A 22505-nucleotide genomic window follows, 5' to 3' on the forward strand; every position below is an offset into this window, starting at 1 on the left:
AAACATTAATCTTTCTTTCACTTTGTGAGAAAACATGTATGAGTCATAAGCTTTCATCCTTTTTCAAGATTATGGTATGAAGATTTTGTGGTCTAAACAGTGGCATGAACAATTTGAAAAAACCACTTCACAATTTTGTGCTTTGTACAGGTTTATTTTCAAGTTGTGAATTGTTCATTTCTTGCTGCTCTCTGTTGTAGAAGGGAGGGAAAATCCAAGCTTTTTATTCCCACTTCCTCCTTGAAGTCATTTTGCTGTCATGTAGAGTAGTAGCCAATGGATGGGACTTCTCAAGCTGTAATGCTCCTTTGTGTGTAGGGGTGTAAAGTGAGGCTGATTTACAGAAATCTGTTTCACATCTTAGCAATCTTGCTGCATCAGACCAACTTCAGTTCTGAGCAGCTGGCCTGCATTGGTTTATATGTCAACTTCAGAAGATTATTTGCAAAAAAAAGGCTGAAAATTCCTTTTGAAATCAGAGCCTATCTTTTGGAAGCAATTTAACTGGATTTTTTTTCTTACCAAATAGAGGAATAGTATCCTGCTACATGTGTTACATACTCATTTAATACATTTAAGCATACAAAATCTAATGTGCCTAATGACTGGTTTTCCATGTTCTTATTATTTCATTTACTTTTAGAGGTGATCAGCCATGGAAAGCAGAACATCCTGGTTTGTTTCAGTGAAATGGGTGTAAATGTGAAAAGTAATAGAGAAGAATATATTGTATTTTGTGCTTTTTGTTGGGAACTCCTAGCAGGATTTTGCTCATTCATTCATAGGAGTGTGTAGTTCTCAGTTACTGTCATTTTACATGGAAGGTATATGGAAATGCCATGTTTACTTTTCTGCCTACTTACTGGTTTGAGTATCATAAATCATGCTTTTCAGAGGAAGATAGTTCTACAGTGGTACTGCTATGTATGAAAGCAGTGGAGAAGAAGGAATTAATACAAAAGTATATTAATGCTTTTTTTACCCCCAGTTAACTTGAATAAGGTACAAAGGTATTCACCCAGGGCTATTCTAGCATTAGTTTCTTGCATTATGAATCTTAGACTACCAGTACACCTTGGTAGTCTAAGCAAAATGGTCCTTCTCACAGCAGTTACTGTAAATCCCTCTGTTTCAGTGAGGGGACTTGCAACATCTGGAAGAAAGGGCTTAGCAGCTCCCTCTGCACTCCATGTGCTGTCCCATGGACAGAGTTTTCAGTGCAGTTGTATCCTTAGTTGCCTTCCAGGCAGTGTCCATCTGCAGGTATCTTTTCACTGTCTGTAATTTAAGTAGATAATACTCTGTGAGTAAGAGAACTCTGTGGTGGTTGGGTTATGTTAGAAGGGTTTCTCAAGTTTCTTAGGGCAAAAGCATATCTGAAGTTTTTTTATCTCAGTAATCCTTAGCTCTCAGTGGTTGTTCATGGTTCATCACCCTATCCCACCTGTGTTGTCCTGTGCTTCTAGTCTGCACTGTTCTTCCCCCTGGGCTTTTTCTGTTCTGTTATCTTTGGAGTTCCAAGAAGCCTTTGATCATTTTTGTAGCCTTAAGGAGGAGGAGGAAGTTATTTATTCTATTACTTGTGGTGCATTAATGCCCTTCGGAATTGAGGGCAGACATCCAGCTAGGTATCCAGTCCTTAGGAATAGCACATACTTGATGAAATTAGTGGGATCCTAAATGTAGTCCACAAAAATAAACTAGAAGTAATAAGGTTGTAGGTAGTCTCCTGAATGGTTGCACTGGTAAATAAAATTACTTAACTCTGTTACCTTGTCACTGCTGCCTGTTTCTTTCTTGATGTATTAGTGAGGGACTGGATGTGCGCTTTATTCATTCCCTTCTTCCTTTCATCTGTTGCCTGTGATAGCTATGAAACATTACTTGGATAAACTTTTTAAATAACAGATTTCCCATCTGACTTCAACTGTTCAATATTTCAAGCTGATTATAATTTTTGAAAACTAAAGGTTTTTCTTACATCACTTTTCAGGTAAAGTACTTCTTGGTGAAGAAGAAGGCTTGGATGATGATTCTGAAACCCGATCTGATGTCAGCACTGCATCGTTTACAGGTACCTGCTTTTCTCTTTAGCATTGCAGTCAGCAAATGCATTCTGTTACTGCTCTGTGCAAAATGTCTAAGTGATGTGTTACAGGGGTGAGGAAGTGTGCAAGCATTCAAAAGACATGATAAACAAAACTGAAACCATGAATACTTCTGAGTGTAAAACCTAATGAAATTGACTGCATTCTTGTTTTAATGGGATTTACTGGTGGAGATGGGGTGGTATCTTTATAAGATGCCTGTTTTCCTACCTGTAGTTTAACTGTTTCATTATGCACTTTCCGTAGCCTAGTTTAATAGGTGGTTTAGCCTGCGTGTTCATGTTGAGAGTAAAATACAAATTCAAACACTGGATTGACTCATAAATGCCTGTGTTTTCCAGCCTCTGTGAAGGGTGAGATAGCCAGTGAACTAGCTTCTTCATCAGGTGTGTCAACAGCAGGGTCAGTGGGGAGCTCTGCTGCTGATCCCACAGGACACGACATCATCACAGAGCAGCCCCGTTCCCAGCATACGCTGCAGTCAGACTCTGTGGACCTGGCAAGCTGTGATCTGACAAGTACAGCTACTGAAGGGGACGATGATGAAGTGCTCAGTCGAAGCTCCAGCCAAATCAGTGCTGTCCAGTCAGATGCCACTATGGACTTGAATGATGGCACACAGGCTTCCTCACCAATTAGTGATAGCTCTCAGACTACTACAGAAGGTCCAGACTCTGCTGTAACCCCTTCAGACAGTTCTGAAATTGTAAGTATGCAGTGGGCAGAGGGGGGAATATCCTTCTACTGAGGGGCCTGACATATCTCAGAGCTCTTCCATGGAGGGCCCAGACTTGGATTTGTCTCCATACTTGTCTTCTACTTTTCAATCCTCAGCTAATAGCAGTGGAGAGGTCAGCAGCTCACACCTCTATTGGAAAGCTTGACCTCATTTTAACACTTTCAGTTCAGCAATAATGAAAAACTACAAAGCTGTAATCAGTGTGTTCTCTGTGTATGTGATGTGAAGGCATTACAGATTTTGCTCACTGAAAGAATGGCAATATCAAAGTCTTGATGTAAATACATCCTTATAGTAGTATATCCTTAATTTTGTATAGATATATTAATAATAGTTTTGGTGCAGGAGGGTTAATGGAAGTGTTAAAGGGTGAACAGTTTATTTGGAATGATGGAATATTTTTGAAACACAATGCTTCACACTGCCTTCTGCCTGTGCTTTTACACTTGGCAGCACAACTCGTCTTCTTTTTTGTTCCTTTTTATTCCATCTTAAAGATTTTTCGTACAAAGGGGAAATACTGCATAATTTATGAATGTAGCAGTTACGTATCTAATAAACACCTGAAATGTGCATAACATATATCTGCTTTAAGACACTTGTCTCTCTTGGGCTAGTGTATCGTGAGGTTGTAATAAAAACAGCAAAAATACAATTACTGGGAGCCAGACCGGACAACTCAAAAGGAGGAAAATTTAGAACTTCTTAAGACTTTTTCAAACGTTATCAAACTTTTGATTCTAGTTTTTTGATAGTAATTTGGAAGAATAATAGTCTCTTAGCACTACAAAAAATACTAGATTTATAATCATGCTAAGCAAGTACTTCTGCAAGTGTGAGGAATCAAGAACCAAAGGAGTGATGATAACTGCTCTCTGAATTAAATGGAGGCAGTGTAAAGGCCAAAGTGATCAGGTATTTATTAACAGGGTGTGTTTATTGGCACAATGTGTTTATGCAAATTCTAGTCAGACTGTTCCATATGTCAGTTGGCATACGGTTTGCAAGCAGTAATTACATGTAAAATTATCCTTTTGTAATTGACGGATTAAGTGGTTGTCCAAGTTACTGACACAGGCTTTTTAATGAACAGTTTCCAGGTGCTTATAAAGACAGGAAGTAACTGAAGAAGTGTGTTGTTTTCTGACAAGATTAATGAAATTGTTTTTTTTACTTTACTGTCATTGATCTTATGTTTAATTTTTATAATTATTTTTCCATATACCTACTGCCCATATATTGCCTTGGTTCCAAGGGTCGAACTCTCTTCCAGATGAGTCCATTTTAGTAGTCTCTGATTTTGAATGAAGAAATTAAAATACTTTAAACTTACTTGTTCTTTCTTCTACACAGCGTGTTCTCAGTTTGACTTCACATATCCAAGACAAGCGAGGTTATGGGGGAGTTTAACTGCAGGGCCAAGTTCCATTTGTGGCAGTAAAGGTGTTGGCTGCGATTTGTAACTGCTGAGAGAGAGACATCTGTGATTGAGGGGGCAAGGGGAGATGCAGGGGAGCAATGGACTGAGTGTTTTACTTTGTTGCTGTTGGTAGCCAAGTTCATGGCTCAGCTGGGAGACTCGGAGCTATCGCCTCCAATAGCCCCAGAGCTGCAGGAGGGGAAGTGCTTTGGTGCTTACATGCAGGTGGACACTAATATTTATCAGGCTCATATTTGCTTTCAGAGTATTTCTAGATTACTAACACTACATATTTCAAATTTAATACTCTGTGTAAAGATAAATTATTTTAAGTCCTGTCCTTGCACTGTGTAGGTTTTGGAGGGTGCTGAAGGACAGTATTCTGGAATGCAAATTGGGCAGCTACAGGATGAGGAGGATGAAGCTGCAAATGTTCTCCAAGATGATTCCTCAGAGTCCTTCGGAAATTCTTCTCTTGGTATGTCGATAAATGCAGGGGTTGGCCAGACTGGTGACACCATTAAGAAAGGTGTCCAGGTGCATGTGCACTTCCAAGGGAGTGAAGACTCACATAATGGATATGAAAAACTGTAACTAGGTGGATATGTAAAACAGGGAATGTATTTCAACACTTGTGATCAATCACTTGTTTTGATCACTGCTAATTTATTTTTAATGTTTATGTATAATTAAGTTTAATTAAAGTGCTTTTAGTTTGCATCTGAAATGATATTTAATGAATTGCCTTTTTCTAAAGCTCTTCAGCAGTCTCATCTGCTGAAAACCATGAGCCATAGTAGGCAGCCCTCTGATAGCAGTGTGGATCGATTCGCATCAAAAGAAGATGCAGCAGATACTGGTGATCATGAGAACAAGGTGAGAAGTAGTCACAGTGGTCAGTTTTAAAGTTCAAAACAATGAAGTTTAAAAAAATAATTAGAATTACAATTATGATGAAGTAAATTAGTGGTAAATGTGGGAAGCCTGTATACGTGATGTACCCCGTTATAGGTCAAAGTAACTCAGGTTGCATAGAGAATCTGAGTTAGAGCCTGAATTTCATTTAACATAAGGTGAATACATAAGTGTTCATATCTTAAATGCAATCACTGGCAAAGCCATACTAGAGCACCCTGCTGAGACCACAAACCCTTGTTGTCTCTGCATTAGTAGGCTACACTGGTACTTTCTTCTTTGAAGTATCTTTGTGCTGATTGCTACCTGTGTAGGTAACTTCATGATCTCCTCAGAGATTAGTCTTTGAGCTTTGTGCCATTCTAACTACAGGTTACTAATTTTCTCTTACATTTTTTTGACTTTATCTTTGGACCTTGTTCTGAGCTGGGGCAAAAAATTTTCATTTGTGGCAGGCAGAATTAGATCAGCTTGGACTGTTGGGGAATTCTAAATGTGAAACTACCGAAAACTGTCAGTCTTCTATGGAATCAACTTAGAAATAATATGCTTTTCTTACAAAGTCTTCAAATTTTGATTGCAACGAGTGGTTTAGCATGCTCTTCAGATGCAAACAGCAAGGTAGTTTAGAAAAATATACAGTATTTGTAATAAAACAGTTATGATTTCTCTAATAAAATCGAACCAGTTCTGATACTCATTATAAACTTCTCTACAGCATTGCATTTGGAGGCCTGTTTTTTGGAATGTATATTAAGCTACATATGAATATTACATACTCATTTGGTATTAAACCTTTATACATTTGAGTGTATGCAGTATTTCTAATTCTTGTGCTAATATTTTATTTCAACTGAAGAATAATTTTTCTCTGTATACGGTGTGATTTGCCTTCAATAGCCCTCCAGGGTAAAGGGGGACATCGGGCACTATACTGACAGAGACTGTGCTCCTTTGGTGCACTGTGTCAGGCTGCTGTCAGCCTCCTTCCTGCTCACTGGGGACAAAGGAGGTATGTTTGTCTTTGAGCTTCATTGGTTCTCTGTCTCTCTCAGTGTACAAAGTTGGAAATGTTACCACTTTGCTCTGTCTTGATTTTGATCTCACTTTATTGGAAATATTGGACATTTTCTGTGGCAGTCCCTAAGCACCACATCTACATTTCCTAAAAATATATCCAGGGATGGGGACTTAACCACATTCCTGTCATGGTATATGACTGATTTAAGATGCTTGTTCTTTTTCCTTTTTCTAAACTCTTACTTGCTCACGTGCCCTTATAATGTATTGTTTTTGGAAGGAGATGAGCTGGAATTATGTTATGGCTGTATTTGAGTATTTCAAGTATATTTCAAATGCAGTTCATTTAAGGAAGCAAAAAAGCAGCCTGTATATCACTGCTGCCTGTGATAAACTGAGAGTGCTTGCTTGGCTTTCATATTTTTGTGCAGGCTAAGCTATTTTATTTTATATGGTGTTAATTAAATTTAAAACAATTCAGGAAGATTTTAGATATCTTCCTTTTAATAATTCTTGTTTCTTCCCCACAGCTTTAGTTCCTGATAGAGATGTGAGGGTCAGCGTAAAAGCCTTGGCAGTAAGTTGTGTTGGAGCAGCTGTTGCACTTCACCCTGAGTCTTTCTTCAGCAAACTGTATAAAACACCTCTGGAAGCAATGGGAGAAGAGTATGGTATGTTACAGTTCACATATTCCATTTTAATAGTGTGTTTGGTTTTTCAAATAAGTGAGGCAGCATCTGTGCTGAAAACTCCAAACCTAGTTTAGTATTTGTGAGCAAATATTGCACAAATTGGAATGAACATGCTGTGCATGTGGTGAGGTATGTTTTTTTGTGGTAAGATTTAAGTTTCAGTGGATGAGTTTGGAGAGCTTCTGACAAGTTGATGCTGTTTTAAAACAGTGAGTATGTAGAAGGGGTTTGTTTATTTTGCAGATGCTTTCTTCTGATTTAATTTAGTCCATCTTATAGATGGTTTTTAAGCCATTAGGTTAATTTTTGCAAATGAATCATGGTGACCTGGAGTGTGCAGCTGGTTTGATACATTGACTAAAATGCTTCTTCTATTTCCCTGGAGCAGTTTGTGTACAGTTGAAATAAATCACTAGTGTTTTTATATATGTGATTGATCTGTAGATTGCATGCACAGAAAGGGATCTAGGAAGGGGAGAACTATGGTGGGCATATTTTGGATGTGCTGGTGTTGATTGTCCTATAGTTGAGACCCCCGTTGTAACATTTTTATGAATCAGGAAAGTCTAATACTAGTATTTTTAAAATAAAGTAGTTGTAACTTATTTTCTTAGAGGAGCAGTATGTATCAGACATTCTGAACTATATTGACCATGGAGATCCCCAGATTAGAGGAGCTACTGCCATTCTCTGTGGAACAATTGTCAACTCCATTCTAATTAAATCTCGCTTTGATGTGGAAAAATGGCTCATAAATGTCAGAAGCTCAACAGGTAACATTTAATTTTACAGGTGTCTTTTTGTCTTTTAATGTAACATTGCAATATTTCATTGCTCAAATTTTTTTTTTTTTATTTTTTTAGGAAATATCTTTTCCTTGATAGACTGCATACCTCTTTTACAGAAAACATTGAAAGATGAGTCTTCTGTTACATGCAAACTGGCTTGTACAGCTGTGAGGGTAAGCAGTAGGAATTCATTTGCACCACCACAGATGACAGGGTTGTGATTCATTACTGGGGTGCTGCTATGGGCAGATATCTAAACATGGAGCATAAAGGGATTTCTTCCTGAAAAACTTTATTGGTGCAGAAAATAATTATGTGGTATAATGTGTGGCATTATAAATCTAATCATGATGTTTCTCATGAGAAATGTACTGGTATGAGCTTTAATGTTACATTAACCAAGGAGGAGTGCATTAGATAGAAAGGATATCTAGGCTAAACAGGAGAGTGTGAACATATAACACCTGGCTGTAGCCTGTATTTGGAGAATAAAAATTAAATGTGAGAAATTACTAGTAAAATAGTGATTATTTTCTGAAATGATAATTTTTAAAAGTGGGAAAGTGTCAGGGGAAAGCAAGTGATTCAAACTGGGCGAAAGATCCCTCAGGCAGTTGTTAAAATAGAGATGACAGCTGAATTGGTGAGTGGAAGTTAGAGTATGTGAATTTTATTTCTGTAATGAAATCTTTGGAAGGTATTTGGTGAAAAACAGAGGGGTGAGGGAGTGAGCTTGCTTTGAAGGTTTTTCCAGTAAAGTAGAACATGGACAGATTGGAGGCTGAGGGAAATTCTTTCATCAGTGAGAGGCACAGGGTGGGTGACTATTGCAGCTTAAAGACCAGTGAGGCAAAGCATAAATTTTAGTAAAATGGGGACAGTTTCTGTATGGTAATTATGGTTTTATATGCAAAGAGGAGGGGCTTGTAATGCAGCTGAGGGAAGGAAATCCAGGTAGGTAAATGAGGTTATCTTTTTAAACGTTCTGTTCAGCAGTCTTCATGTTTGTGTGTAGTGATTTCATGTGTGATTACACTTGTAATAATGGCTTTTTAGAAGACTTCACCAGAATTATTCAGTTCACGTAACTTAATGCTAGACAACTTTGGCTCTTGCTTTTTCTCAGTATATAACGTGGCCTGACTATACATTTTGGCAGAAATGTTCTAAGCCTTTTGGGTTGTTAATCCTCAAACAAGAAAGTTAAGTTTCTGTAGTTAAATGATGGAAGTGTGGAGTTCTGTAACTTTTTCCAAAGGTCACACATTGTGCCTATAGTTGAGCATTCAAATATGGAGGTGTGACTCTTACTTTGGAAATCAGAACCAGGTATCTAAAAGAACCCTGTGGAAATGAGGAGACTGTTTTTGAGCAGATGAGAATGTAGTGCTTGTGGTGTTTAAGCCCTGTGAGCCCTCCTTTAGAGGATTGCTCTCTGATCTGTGAAGCCTGTGTTCCTCTCCAGAGGTTAATTTCACCAGCAGGTTTGAGCAGTTCACATAGACATGGTTCTGGCCTGGCAGGATACCTAGCTCTGGTGCTTATCCTAGTTCTTGTGGAGTAACTTTTTTTTTGTATTCTAAAGAAAACAGGTGATTTTTCTTTTAGAATAAAGAAAAATCATTCTTTATTTCATTCTGTTTTTTGGAGAATCTCTTCTGCAATGTAACAAAAGTTTTTTTTCTTGTCAGCATTGCATCATGAGCTTATGCAGTAGCAGTTACAGTGAACTAGGTTTGCAATTGATTGTTGACCTCCTTACTCTGAAGAACAGCTCATATTGGCTTGTGAGGACAGAACTTCTGGAAACACTTGCAGAGGTAGATTTTCGGTGAGTGTTTGCATTTTTCCGTGGGTGTAGTCACTGAAGCACAGAGAAGTAAAGGAAACTGTAACTGTAATGGTGCAATTTCTTCTGAAGCATTAATGAGTTTCATAAAACTAATTCAGATCAGTCAGTCCTGTATGAATTCCTTTGTCAAGTTACCACCAAGCCCAATCCTAGTAATAGTGTATTGAAGTTTTCATTGGTCTGTTGTTAATAAGTCTTCTGTAAATGTGTGATCAGAGAGGCACCACATAATTTGGAGTCTAACTTAGTTTTTCTGTACAGTTTTTGTCTGTTTTTTGAAGAGAAAGTCCCTGATTTGTCTCCTGTTTTCAGCTCTCTGTAGTCACTCAGTTTCTGTTAATACTGAAATCAGTGTCGCTTGTTCTTTTTTTTGCATTCTCTCATTGTCTATTGGTTCTTCCAAGCTGAAAGGCAAAAGATGTTTATAGGAAAATTTTTCAGGTTATCCTTAGTTGTACAAGAGTGGATAGCCATGTTTGGAATGTATTACTGTCTTTTCAAAATGGCATGTGCATGGGGAAAAATACAATTAAAATCATGGTCTTTAAATAATGGTTTTTTTAAATGCAAGAACTATTTTTCTTCAGTTACTCTAGTCAGATAGTAGGTTAGCAAATAGCTTACCTTTCCTAAATGTTGCAGAAAGTGTTTACTACTTATATTTTCCCTATAGTGGTGTTTTTTAAAAAAATAAACCCAAAGAATGCTCAGAGCAGTGAAGGCAGAAATAACACACAATGTTAACTAATGTATTCTAAATTCTATTTTGCCATAGGCTAGTCAACTTCTTGGAAGGAAAAACTGAGAGCTTGCACAGAGGAATTCATCATTATACGGGTGTAAGTAAATTATTTAATCAATATATTGTGTTTCTGGATTAAGGTACCAGTGCAATGCCATCACTTCGTTTTTAAATTCTGTCAGTGCTGATGGCTGTTGTATTTTTTGTGTAAATAGACTCACATTCTAAAACTTACTACAATTGGGAATATACTTACTATGGAGATTCAGATATCTTAGTTTCCTCTGGTGTGTTTTGCGGCTTGTTCTTTCTGAACTTTAAAAAAAAAGTGACATTTGTGAAGTTAGAGAATGTGGTTGGCAGTGTTAAGGTAAAGATGGTCTTGCAGGCTTGTATGGTCGCTGATATCTCCCTTGTTAACTCTCTTTTAACAATATGGTCAAATGATGAAAATGGTCAGTGGACTTTACTGTACTAATTTTTTTTTTTAGCTATTAAAGCTTCAGGAGAGAGTACTTGAAAATGTTGTAATAAGTCTGCTTGGAGATGAAGATCCAAGAGTGAGACATGTGGCTGCAGCTTCATTAATGAGGTATATGTGACATTTTTATTTATAGGAAAAGAAAAAGTAGACTAAAAAGATACTTGCATGTTGTTATATACCTATAGCTAAAAGTATCACGTGGTGTTTTTAATATACAAATATACAATTTTTTGTTGTTGTTCAACAGAGGGATGGGAAACAAATGAATCTTTATGATAACTGAAACATGCATCATTCTGGCTCATCAGGCAGTTGTACTTTGCTTTCTATTAGCAATCCAATTACATTAAATTACATTCTGAGGGTATTACATTGTGTTACATTCTGAGGGTCACTTTCAGTTTCATCTTCTTCAGGATATTTTTCTTCATGATCAAGTTATTTGTTCGGTATCCTGGCAGTGTCTGATCTACTTTAAATGTTGCAATTCTACAGATTTGTCCCAACTCCCAGCCATTGCACTTTTCACATGGTCATACACAGTGTATCTTAAAACTTCTGTGCTCACTAATCATAGTGCAGCAGCTAATTTTGTTTGCAAAGCAGGTGTTTGCTGTAACCTACTACAGTTGTAGTTGCTGTTCAGATAAATGCACCAAAGCGTAAGGATTAGCTGGTAGTTTATTTACTGGAATTCAAACATTTAAATTTTATGTTTGAAGAAGTTAAGAGCATGTAATAGTGAATTCCTGGTATATTTTATTATCAGAGGGGTTTCTTTCCTAGTTTTTTCATTCTATTTAAATGTTGTCCATTCCTAATAACAAATAAAGGACCACAAAACTTTTAATGTTCTGGCATTTGAAAGTGTTTATATTGCCAAAGCAGCTCAGCAGAGGAATCATGAACTGTTGGATCATAGAGCTTGTTGCTTTTATTAGGGGACTTGATTCTGAAGTGCAGTTATTTTATTAACTGAGTGGTAAGAAATTGAATTTTTTTTTCAATATTCATGCTGACTTAGTGACAGGAGGTGTATTAAAATTGGAAGACTTAACCTGCCCAAGAAAGCTACTACAGGCTTGTAGAACCCCCTTGAAACATTCGGTATGGACATTCATTGGAAGTAGTCTCACTGAGATTACAAAAACATATGTACAATAGCTTTTCACTTTTACATAAGTTGAAAATATTTTTATTCAAGAAGACTGGATTTGATTTTGTGTTTACGTTTTGCTACATAGAAATCAGATGGTAAAAAATTATTATTTTCAGGTAAAAATTAATTCTCAGTTGATATAGATTCTCATGGGGAAACTGTCTGGGGAGATCAGGGAACAGCAGGAGAGAGGTCATCTGTGTGTGTGTTTGTTATATTATGTATGGGGAGGAATCTCCAAAAAAGACTTTGTTCTTTTAATTACTGTGTGTCTGGAGCAGTTTCTTTGTCCTGACTTGAGCTCCTTGATTGTAATGAAGAGCAGTTATGTAAAGATGAATTCAGCTTAATGAATTTTGGTAACAGCTTTTATTTACAATTTAATATGTGTAATTAGCATATGCAGCTTGCTGAACTGTATATTACATATAGTTTAAACTGGCTGTTAAATAATATCTGAATAAATTTTTTCTTTTTGACATTTAATTTTCTTTCAGACTTGTTCCAAAGCTGTTTTATAACTGTGATCAAGGACAGGCTGACCCAGTTGTGGCAGTAGCACGAGACCAAAGCAGTGTGTACCTGAAACTCCTCATGCATGAAACGCAGCCCCCGTCTCACTTTTCAGTGAGCACTATCACCAGGTGTGTTACCTGTCTGGCCTTGCTTCAAAAGGAATGGAGATCCAAATTTCACTTTGTAATGTCTAGGATTGTAGTTAAATCCTGCAAAATCTGCATGTTTATTAATTCCTTTTCTAGTCTGTAGGAGCACCTGTGGTAGGTTTAAGCTCCACAGAAACTGAGTGATGGTCAAAGAATATGCTGTGAGTTACTGGTGATGTGCTCACACACTGAGAGTCCTTGTTTTGAGATAGTTTCTTCTCTCCATCCTAAAGTCACCCTGCTTTCCATTAAATTATAAAAACAGGTGCAGGTTTTCAAGCTAATTGTATGTATGTTACTATTCTTCAGGTATATTGATCGAGATTTATAACACTCCACATCCTGTTTAATGATTGTAGTTGCAGAAGACTCTACTCCCTTTATAATTTAAAAATAAATTCTTGTTTTGATAGTGCGATCTTGCTCTATTTTTGCTGCCAACTGTAATTTTTCTGTCTTACAGATAGTATGAGTTATATATATTTATAGGAGTTATTGGCTTCTATTGGTTTGTCAAATAAGTTTTTAATTACATACCTTTTGGTATATGATCTTGATCATGTCACTTAAAATATATACTATAGTATGCAACTTTGTGGATCCAGTGTTATTCTGGATAGAAAATAGACTTTTTATACAGCAATAATCCAAAGTTTGTGAGCATGCAAAAATGTTGAATGGGTTTGAGCAACAGCAAAGACTAATGTTGGTGGTCATTTCTCAAGTATCTAGTTAGATATTGACAGTTGATCTACTATTTCTTTTAGCTAACAAAGAGGTTTTATTTATAAGTTAAGTAGCATTTACTAATACAACCCCAAAAATATTATAATATAAGATGGTATTTAGTCTCTTCTCTGGTTTGATATGTTACAAGCAGTCTGTTAAATACATAATAGTAATTTGAGTATATAACTAATAAAATTATTTATTTTTTAATGGGATGAGGGTTTTTAAGTACGTGTTTTAGTGGATATAAATGTTTTTATTTCAGAACATACAGAGGTTACAATATGTTGCAAAGTCCAACAGATGTCACTATGGAAAACAACCTTTCAAGGGTTATTGCAGCAATTTCCCATGCATTGACAATATCCACTACAAGAGCACTTACGGTGAGTTTTCTTACACGTGAGTTTTTGGACATAGGAGTTTCTTTCCATTTTCTTGCTATGGTGGCTGACTTTTTCCTGTTTTGCATGCTTGCTGTATCTGTTATGATTTCCTGACTATATTTGTATCTGCAGCTTTTGAACTGTGACAATGGCAGTAATAATAGATTTCATTCTCACTCTTAAAATACCGTGTTGCTATCTCTTCCCATGGTGAAACTAATTCAGTTTTTGGTGTTTACTTTTCAGTTTGGCTGCTGTGAAGCTTTGTGTCTTCTCTCCACAACATTTCCAGTCTGCACCTGGAGCGTGGGATGGCACTGTGGGTATGTTCCTTGTTTTGTTAGTCGAGCTTCTGAAAGTCATGTTTGCAAAACAGAAGTGGACTTACTCTAGGCATTGGAAGTCCTGTATATGCTTATTAACTTAGATATAAGTTAGGTATATGCTGTTAAGCTTATCTTAGCAGTTCTTTAAGAACTTCATACAGAATACAGAAGATTTTAACTTCAGGTTGCCACGGTATTAAGTGCCAGAGTTTGTCATACCTGGAACCACTGTGTCTGTCACAGGGATTGGCTGCAACTGCTCTTATAAAAAGATAGATACAGTCAGCATCTATGAAATACAGGAGAAAATATTTCCTGCTTTTGAAAGGATGTTTATCTTTGGGATATTGTACTTTGTAATATCTCTTTAAAATTTAAACATTAAAATTTTCATCTTAGTTTCATGTCTGTGTTGAAAAATGGTAGGTCAAGGAAGCTGGTTCATCTTGGCTTCTATGATAATGTCAGATTCATTTAAATTGTTCTCACTTGGCACCCTGATTGGGAACAGCAAATTGGGTATCTATAATACTTAAATGTTGATATCGGTAATACACGGTAGTCCCAAACTACTGACATTCTGAAGAATTTCTTCAGATTGAAAGTGTACAGGTGGCAGCCTGAAAGCTTTGGTTTTGTCTCTGATGATTAGTGCTGTGCCATGTGAGCAGTAAAAGTAGCTACTGGAGGTGTGCACCTGTGGAGCTGTTTCCTTTTTAAACAAATTTAATGTAATTTGTGTTTTTCTTTGTTGCTATCATTGTGTGTCTTACTGTATTCAATTGGGAAATTTTGTCTTACCTTAAAACCAAAACACAAACCCCAAAAAGCAAGCATCCCTCAGGTGCTTTTCTTGTCAGCAAGCCCCTGCTTCCCTTGCTGGCCCTAAGTGTGGTGTGCTTTGTATATGTAGTATAAAAGGTGTGTTCCAGTGGTAACAAATGAAGTAATTCAGGATGTGAGCAGTACTTAGCTGAAAAATAAAATCAATGTATCTTCTCTTCTACCAAGCTTAAAAATGCTGTTTTAAAGATGGATCTAATATTTATAAGTGATCCAATGACATAGCCTTTGTGCTTTCCACTGATTCCTTCTTCACAAATTTTTGGACAGTGTTTATGCTGATTTGGATTGTAATTTTGTTTTGTGGAATGACATGGACATTTATTGTTCTGGATAATAAGAATATAATAGCATGGATAGTAACATTAGAATTTTGCCAAAATTCCTTCCTAAGTATTTTTGTTCTTATGATTAACAAGTTGCTGGAATTACTGCATTCCAACTCTGTATGGCTCAACATGGATTAAGTAATGGATTACAACTGTATGTGGAGTAAATAACAATTGCCTGTGAAAGTACTTCACAAAAACCAAAGGAAGGCACTGTAATTACCTCTGGAGCTTTAGCAGAATAATAGCTATACTTAATGTCAGTTTAGTTTTCTGAAATTCCTGTAGTTGTGTTAGATCAGTGTGACTATAGTAGAAGATTTTAATTACTTTAAATAAAAAAATAATTTGAAAGATTTCCAGATCCCTTTTATTTAGAGGTTACATAAGTTCTTTTCCTGAAAGAAACTGAAGTATTTAGGTCTTGGAACTTTGAAGTGATGTGTGTAATTCACAGAGTATTCTGCCAAACATTTCTGGTGATCTCTACCTGCTCTTTCTTCAACTTGATTTCCATGAGAAAATCTGGTCTTATAATTATTGTCAAGGAAAATACAGAATGCAGCATAAAACTACCATCTTGGATAGTGTTCACTCAAAAAATGTAGAGGATTTGATGGAGTGCAATTGTTTAATTAATTTCTTGTCATTTTAAAACTATATTTTACATTGCAATACTACAACTAATGTCTCCCATCCATATCTTGCTTATGCACAAGATTCAACTGAAGATAGTTCAGGACTGTAGTGGTTAGCAAATAAATACGGAATTCTTCAGTTTATCAGTAGATGTCACTATAGCCTTGATAATTGCTTTTAAAAATAAGGTAATGGCTCTTAAAGAAACCAAAGTGTAGTCAGATCTCTGCTACAAATTGCTTTTCAAGTTGTATTTGCGTGTTAAATGTGCATTTCTGTAGCACAGATGTAATTTCATTAGATTAGCCATCTACTTGACTATTGTTTTTTTTCAAGACTTTTTTAATTTGTCAAAAGAGGCAAAAAAAGTCATGACATTCCAAAATTAAACTTCCAGCGTTTCCCAGCCAAGTTCTTCAGATGAAGCTCAGAAGGGCTGCACTATTGGTATGGCTGGCTTGGTCCTGTCTCTCCTTTCATCAGCATGGTTCCCACTGGACCTCTCAGCACATCAAGATGCTTTGATTTTGACTGGAAACTTGCTTGCAGGTAAGGCAGGACAAGAAAAGTAGGACTGTCCTAATATTTTTACCATTAGGATTAGAAGGGCCATATCTCACTCCATTCTCGTTGTATGCCATGAAAAACTTGTGAGATAAGCAGAAGAAATAAAGACCTTTCACCCGGGGGTTTGAAAAGAAACTGCCTCTTTGTAGCTAAGTTGCAAATTTCCTCCAGTTGCCAAAGGCCATGCTTAGTACAAGCTGGGTACAAAGAACTCAAAAACTGTGCAGCTGCTCCTGGCTGTGAAATTCTGATTGAATTTCTGTTCATATAGAGATGATAACTGTGCCTGCCTTCAGAATTTTCTGATGCTTAATTCCAGTTTTGTCTTCATTTCCTGAAATTGCAGCAAGTGCTCCTAAGTGCTTAAAGAATCCCTGGAGTGCTGAAGAAGATGCAAACCAAGGTGCTGCAAAGCAGGAGGAACCCTGGCCAGCTCTGGCAGATCGAGCCCTTGTCACTTTAGTAGAACAACTCTTTTCTCATCTGCTGAAGGTCATTAATATTTGTGCACATGTGATGGATGATGTTGCTCCTGGTCCAGCAGTAAAGGTATATATTAAAAATAAAAAAATAAAATTGTGTGACTTAAATACTATTGTGCTATATATACAAACCACCACAAGACATCTTACTTGTATCAAGTCTAAAACATGAAGTATCTAATTTCTTGATAGTGACTGCACTCTGTGTAGTAAAGCAAGTACCATGAAAAAAAAAGGCATATTTTTCTTCACATAGCAGATTTTTCTTTAGTTCTGCAGTGTTTAAAATATTACCCTAAATTTTGGGTCTTATTCCTGCTGACTTCAATTGAAACATGAATTCAGTGAGAAGTATATAGAATACATGAAGTATTGGATTGCATACTGTGGGAAATGTGCTGACTTTTTGGTTGGCTGGTTGTAATGCACTGAGCTCCTATGGAGCTAAAAATAACTCTTTTATCTTCTGAATATCCTGTAAAATATTTTGACTTCTGAAGCAGCTTATATGAGGTACTTCCAGCTTTGTGGGTTTTTGAGATTTTTTTTGAGGCATATACATCTAGAGACTGTTTTAGAAACTGTAAGACAGTATTTTCTTCATATTTTAAAAATATTTGAATATAATTTTGACGCTCCTTTATCTGGAATCAAAAGGAACTGTAGTTATTGAGCTCTAATTTCATCTCATTGGCTTATGCTGAAGCTGAAAATAAAGTAGGGGATATATTAAACTGTTTCCCTTTCACACAGGAAATTCATGTCCTGAACCTGAAACATTTCAATTTAACTGGCAGTCAAATTAAGGGGAGTTTAAACAGAAGAATATACTTGTGTTTGTATAGAAGAAGAAAAAACTACTTGTGCTAACAAAACTAATAATGCTTCTTTTAATTCTAGGCAGCATTACCTTCTCTCACAAACCCACCTTCTCTTAGTCCAATTCGGAGAAAGGGGAAAGAGAGAGAGCCTGTGGAACAGGCATCTGTGCCAATGAGCCCTAAAAAGAGTGGTGAAGCAAGTCCAGGTAGGCACACCACTCCTGTTAACCTTTCCATCTACCTGCCCCACACTGTGTGGTTACGGCAGAGAAAGAAATAAAACTGAGTAACCTGTCTGGAGTTTCAGTTCAAGAGGCTGGCAGGGTACTGCATTGGTGGAAAGGCACCTCTGGGTGGGGGTTTCTTTACTGACTTGGTTTTTATCAACTGTAACCTGAAAATTAACTATACTTTTCAGAACGAAAGCACTGCTGAATCCTTTTCCTCACTTCTTCTGAATCTACTCAGCTATTGACTATAGCAATTTTTGCACGTATGTTACTTAAAAGAATTTAAAATTTACTTTCCAGCTTTTGGCAGGAGTGACTTGTGTTGCTTTTGGAAATGAGATTCTCAATCTTGAAACCTTTTCTTTCCGTAGTAATGAATGAAGGAAACACATGTTAATTCTGTTTTGTAAACTGTACACACACTTCAGTACTAAGCCCTCCAGGTTAATTTCTCTCACCACAGTGGGCTGCATGGTTGGAATGCTGTTCTTTTTCCAGTTGTGCACAGTGTGTTTCTGTAGTTTGTAATATACATGTGGATTGAAAAAAACCCATGCTGTTTAATAATGCAGATGTGGTAAATTACATTGTGTACGTGTCATGAGCAACCTAGAAAAGGTATATTGTGCTAATTCTATGATATTCTTTTAAGCTTCTAGGCAAACTGATGCTACAGGACCTGTTCCAACAAGTAAATCATCTTCAGTAGGAAGCTTTTATCATCTTCCATCTTACCTGAAGTTATATGATGTCTTGAAAGCAACCCATGCTAATTATAAGGTACTGCATGATACTGTTTGATTGGACTGCAGTGGGATAGGATAATCACTTTGTTTCTTACAAACAGGCTCTGCCTCTGTCAGCTCACTTGTTTACCCCTGTAAACAGCTTATACACACACAGAAAAAAAGTAAAAAATAAAGACAGATCATGACTACCACCAGTAAAAGCAAAAACTGGTAAAACAAGGACCCGTGATAGGCACTGTCACCCTGTCACTTCTCTGCTGTCATTATTGCTGGTACCAAACGAGTCTTTGTTGGCTTGGCAATGCCAAATAAATCCCTGTGTCTGTCCTCTCTGCACTTTATTTCAGGATGGGGAAGCTTTTTTCTCATTACTTCAGATGACAGGAGATGCATTTCCGAGAGAGTTGTCATCTCATATGTACACTTCAAGGACTGTGTTCTCATTGCACCTACAGTGTTTATCAGAAATGCATCATCTGAATGTTGTTTGTCAACATCACAAGCCTTCCTCAAGCAGGAAGATCCCTTTCTTTTTCTTAGTCAAAATGGAGTCTTGCCTTTCCAGCAATGCATAAGGCAGTCTAAGCTTTAAGTGGTGTTGATTGAAATATGCTGAAATTTTATATAAAAGATCATTTTGTGTTAATACCCAGTTCTTCCACTTGTCAAGTAATTGTTAAGGAAAAATGTGGTTTTGTTTTCTGGGAACAGGTTACTTTGGATCTCCAGAACACTAATGAGAAGTTTGGATGTTTCTTACGGTCTGCCTTAGATGTTCTCTCTCAAATCTTGGAACTTGCTACTCTTCAGGACATTGGGAAGGTATAAGACTTGTTTTTCCTTTTGTAGTTTACTTGTCCAGTATCTGTGGTCCTTCATGGGAGAAAGCACATATCACTGATTTCAGAATTGCTACTCTTCCAAGGGGCATTAGTCCTAGAAGTGTTGTGCTTCCACAAAGTTGAATAAAGTGCTAAAACAGATTCTCCAGGTTAAATTGCTGCTGTTGAAAACTGGAATAGTTTTTTACTTTTTAAATTTCATGTGGGGATTTTTCTTCCCAGCCAAATGGTTTGCCTTCAGTCATTCCCTATATTCATATGTTTAAATATACTAAATGTTAGAAGACTTATTGCTCTCCTCCCTCTCCTGTGTCTTGATATTTTTTTCTCCTTAACTATTGTGTTAAACATTGCAGTATTTTAAGATTAGGAGGAAAATGTTGAATTTTCTTTCTTTATGTAATTCTATGATTTTTCTCTTACATTAGTGTAGTTTTGTTTAGTACAAAAATCTGTGCTGCTGACCAGTTTTCACTGTAATGTTATATATAATGAGGAAAAATGCAATTTAATGCACATTTTTTTATTTTCTAGTGTGTAGAAGAAATTTTGGGATATCTAAAATCCTGTTTCAACAGAGAGCCAACAATGGCAACAGTGTGTGTACAGCAGGTAAGGAATTATTTTTTTTATGTGTTATGTGAATGTTAATCCTGATGGTCTTTGGCTGTCAGTTGGGTACTAAGAATGACCATGATTTTAAGGGAAGTGGTAGGTATGTAGAGACATCTGCTCCAGATGGAGCAGACAAAGCATCTTTTCTTACATTTTCACTACTTGTTCTCTAACTTGATACTATTTGAATAATGTAGTTTCATCTTGAACTGCTTCCAATTCACACAACTATTTTAGCTACTGTTCAGAAAACAAGCTTGTTTCCTACCTTGCCAGAAGTGTTCTTTAGCCAGTTAACTGCATCAAAAATCCCTAGAAAGCAAAGAACTGACTGCCTTAGTGGTGGATCTGTGGCAGACTTCCAGTTAAATATTTAGACTTAAGTTCTCAAAGGTAAATTACGGTGAGACACAAGTCAAGGTTTTTTTTCCTGAAATGTTAACTTTTCTTCTTTTCCATCCAATTTTGTTCTCTAGTTATTGAAAACATTGTTTGGGACAAATTTGGCTTCTCAGTACGATGGCCTGTCTGCAAACCCCAACAAAGCTCAAGGCAAAGCTCAGCGCTTGGGTTCCTCCAATCTGAGGCCTGGTCTCTACCACTATTGCTTCATGGCACCGTACACACACTTTACACAGGCCCTTGCTGATGCCAGTCTGAGGAACATGGTTCAGGCTGAGCAGGAGCACGATGCTTCAGGGTAACTTCCTTCCCTTACATCATGATGTTAACTTGAACTAGAGTCTGTTCTTAGTGTTTTTCATAACTGTGAGTGTCATTGCGGTGCTGTGTAACTTGAAAAACCAGACTTAAGCAGAGTAGCTTGTCTTGATGAGGACGTCCTGAATGCAGTTATTGCTAACATGTTTTCCAAAGCAAAGTTAAGTCATTAAAATGGATATCTTTGAAGTTTTTTAAAAGCATAATAGTTTTAAATGCTTGTATTCAAAAGTATATTATTAATTTATGAACATGGCAGATAGTGTGTTAAAGGAAAAGCAGAAGGATGACTAAGCAAAGACTAGAAAATCTGATCAAAGTGTAGGTTGTCTCTGCTATTTGGTTTGACTAAGATTCTTGAAGCAGTTGAGTAGATTAAGAGAAGTTGGCATTGACAGAATGCATCTAAGGACAGTATATTTGTTGTATTTTTTTAATGTGTGTGGGTTTTTTTTGTTTGTTTTTTTGTTTTGTTTTTTTGTTACAGATGGTTTGATGTGCTGCAGAAAGTTTCTGCACAGCTGAAAACTAGCATTTCCAGTGCAGCAAAACATCGTGCTGATAAGGTACTTAATATCTCTGTTCTCCTGAAAGAGCCATACCTTAGATTTAAAACATTTTTTTCTCCTTTTAAAACTAGTTTGGATTTGAATCAGAGACGTGTTCAGATGTTAGATTACTTTAAAATCTCTCTGTTACAGAATGCTATTCACAATCACATTCGTTTATTTGAACCCCTTGTCATAAAAGCATTGAAACAATACACAACAACAACGTCGGTACAGCTGCAGAGACAAGTTCTAGACTTGCTTGCTCAACTGGTTCAGCTGCGAGTTAACTACTGTCTTCTGGATTCAGATCAGGTTGGTACCTCACCACATTTGCAGATTGTCATACAGCAATCTCACCAGCAGACTCAGTTAACACCTGCAACAAAAATATTTCCAGCGGTCCATTCATTGTATTGTAAGTGAAAACAAAGACTTAAAGGAGGGTGAGACACAATTTCCCATGCCCCAGCCACAAATAGCTTCAGACTTCTGGGGGTTTTTACATTTAATTGGCTTTTTGAGTTCTGCAACAGCTGTTTAAGAACTGCTCATGAGATTGATCTTAGGAATAAAATGATGTGGACAACGCAGTCAGTTTTATTAAATAAAATTTCATTTACACATGGAAATGCCTTCTTCCATACTGAGAGTATGGATTTCCTTATGACTGATAATGAGCATCGTGGTCAACAACTATTGTTTGATGTTGATGGCATGAGGAGAGCTAGTGACAGATAGTGATAGTCTGTGTAGTTGTCCGTAGAAGCAGTGAATTTGTAACATAAAGTGGTTTACTTAGAAGCGTTTTATTTACTACAGTTATTCTCAGGTTTATAAGCGAATGTGACTTGCAATACTGAAGTTTTTTTGTAAGTTCATAAAGAGAGAATTCTTTTAAATACATATAAGTACTTTGGATTTTATCTTGCTTTAGATTTTTGGCTGATTCTTAACTTCTTGACTGTAATACCTCAAATATGTATTCCATGAGTGAAAGATTAAGTTATACTTAAAAATATAGAGACTACTATAAATTCGTGCAAGCGGTAATAAGCTTCAACAGGTTTCTCCTTTTGTAAGGGCATAGGGAAC

General features: G+C 36.7%; 1 protein-coding gene across 1 annotated transcript in view; it reads left to right on the forward strand.

Annotated features, from left to right (window-relative positions):
- The window catches only part of HTT (huntingtin), an 80757-nt gene that overhangs the window by 17457 nt on the left and 40795 nt on the right, over positions 1 to 22505 (forward strand). The window contains exons 11-33 of the mRNA XM_062492651.1: positions 1994 to 2074; positions 2450 to 2814; positions 4622 to 4745; positions 5025 to 5143; positions 6083 to 6194; positions 6733 to 6873; positions 7509 to 7667; positions 7758 to 7855; positions 9374 to 9513; positions 10310 to 10373; positions 10768 to 10868; positions 12417 to 12563; positions 13579 to 13699; positions 13946 to 14022; positions 16234 to 16385; positions 16750 to 16952; positions 17786 to 17912; positions 18589 to 18716; positions 19397 to 19507; positions 20062 to 20139; positions 20619 to 20842; positions 21350 to 21428; positions 21564 to 21725. Of these exons, the coding sequence (XP_062348635.1) occupies positions 1994 to 2074; positions 2450 to 2814; positions 4622 to 4745; positions 5025 to 5143; positions 6083 to 6194; positions 6733 to 6873; positions 7509 to 7667; positions 7758 to 7855; positions 9374 to 9513; positions 10310 to 10373; positions 10768 to 10868; positions 12417 to 12563; positions 13579 to 13699; positions 13946 to 14022; positions 16234 to 16385; positions 16750 to 16952; positions 17786 to 17912; positions 18589 to 18716; positions 19397 to 19507; positions 20062 to 20139; positions 20619 to 20842; positions 21350 to 21428; positions 21564 to 21725 (3113 nt within the window). The remainder of the gene's footprint in view (positions 1 to 1993; positions 2075 to 2449; positions 2815 to 4621; positions 4746 to 5024; positions 5144 to 6082; positions 6195 to 6732; positions 6874 to 7508; positions 7668 to 7757; positions 7856 to 9373; positions 9514 to 10309; positions 10374 to 10767; positions 10869 to 12416; positions 12564 to 13578; positions 13700 to 13945; positions 14023 to 16233; positions 16386 to 16749; positions 16953 to 17785; positions 17913 to 18588; positions 18717 to 19396; positions 19508 to 20061; positions 20140 to 20618; positions 20843 to 21349; positions 21429 to 21563; positions 21726 to 22505) is intronic.

Source organism: Cinclus cinclus, chromosome 5, assembly GCF_963662255.1.
Source record: "Cinclus cinclus chromosome 5, bCinCin1.1, whole genome shotgun sequence".
Classification (NCBI taxonomy): Eukaryota; Metazoa; Chordata; class Aves; order Passeriformes; family Cinclidae; genus Cinclus; species Cinclus cinclus.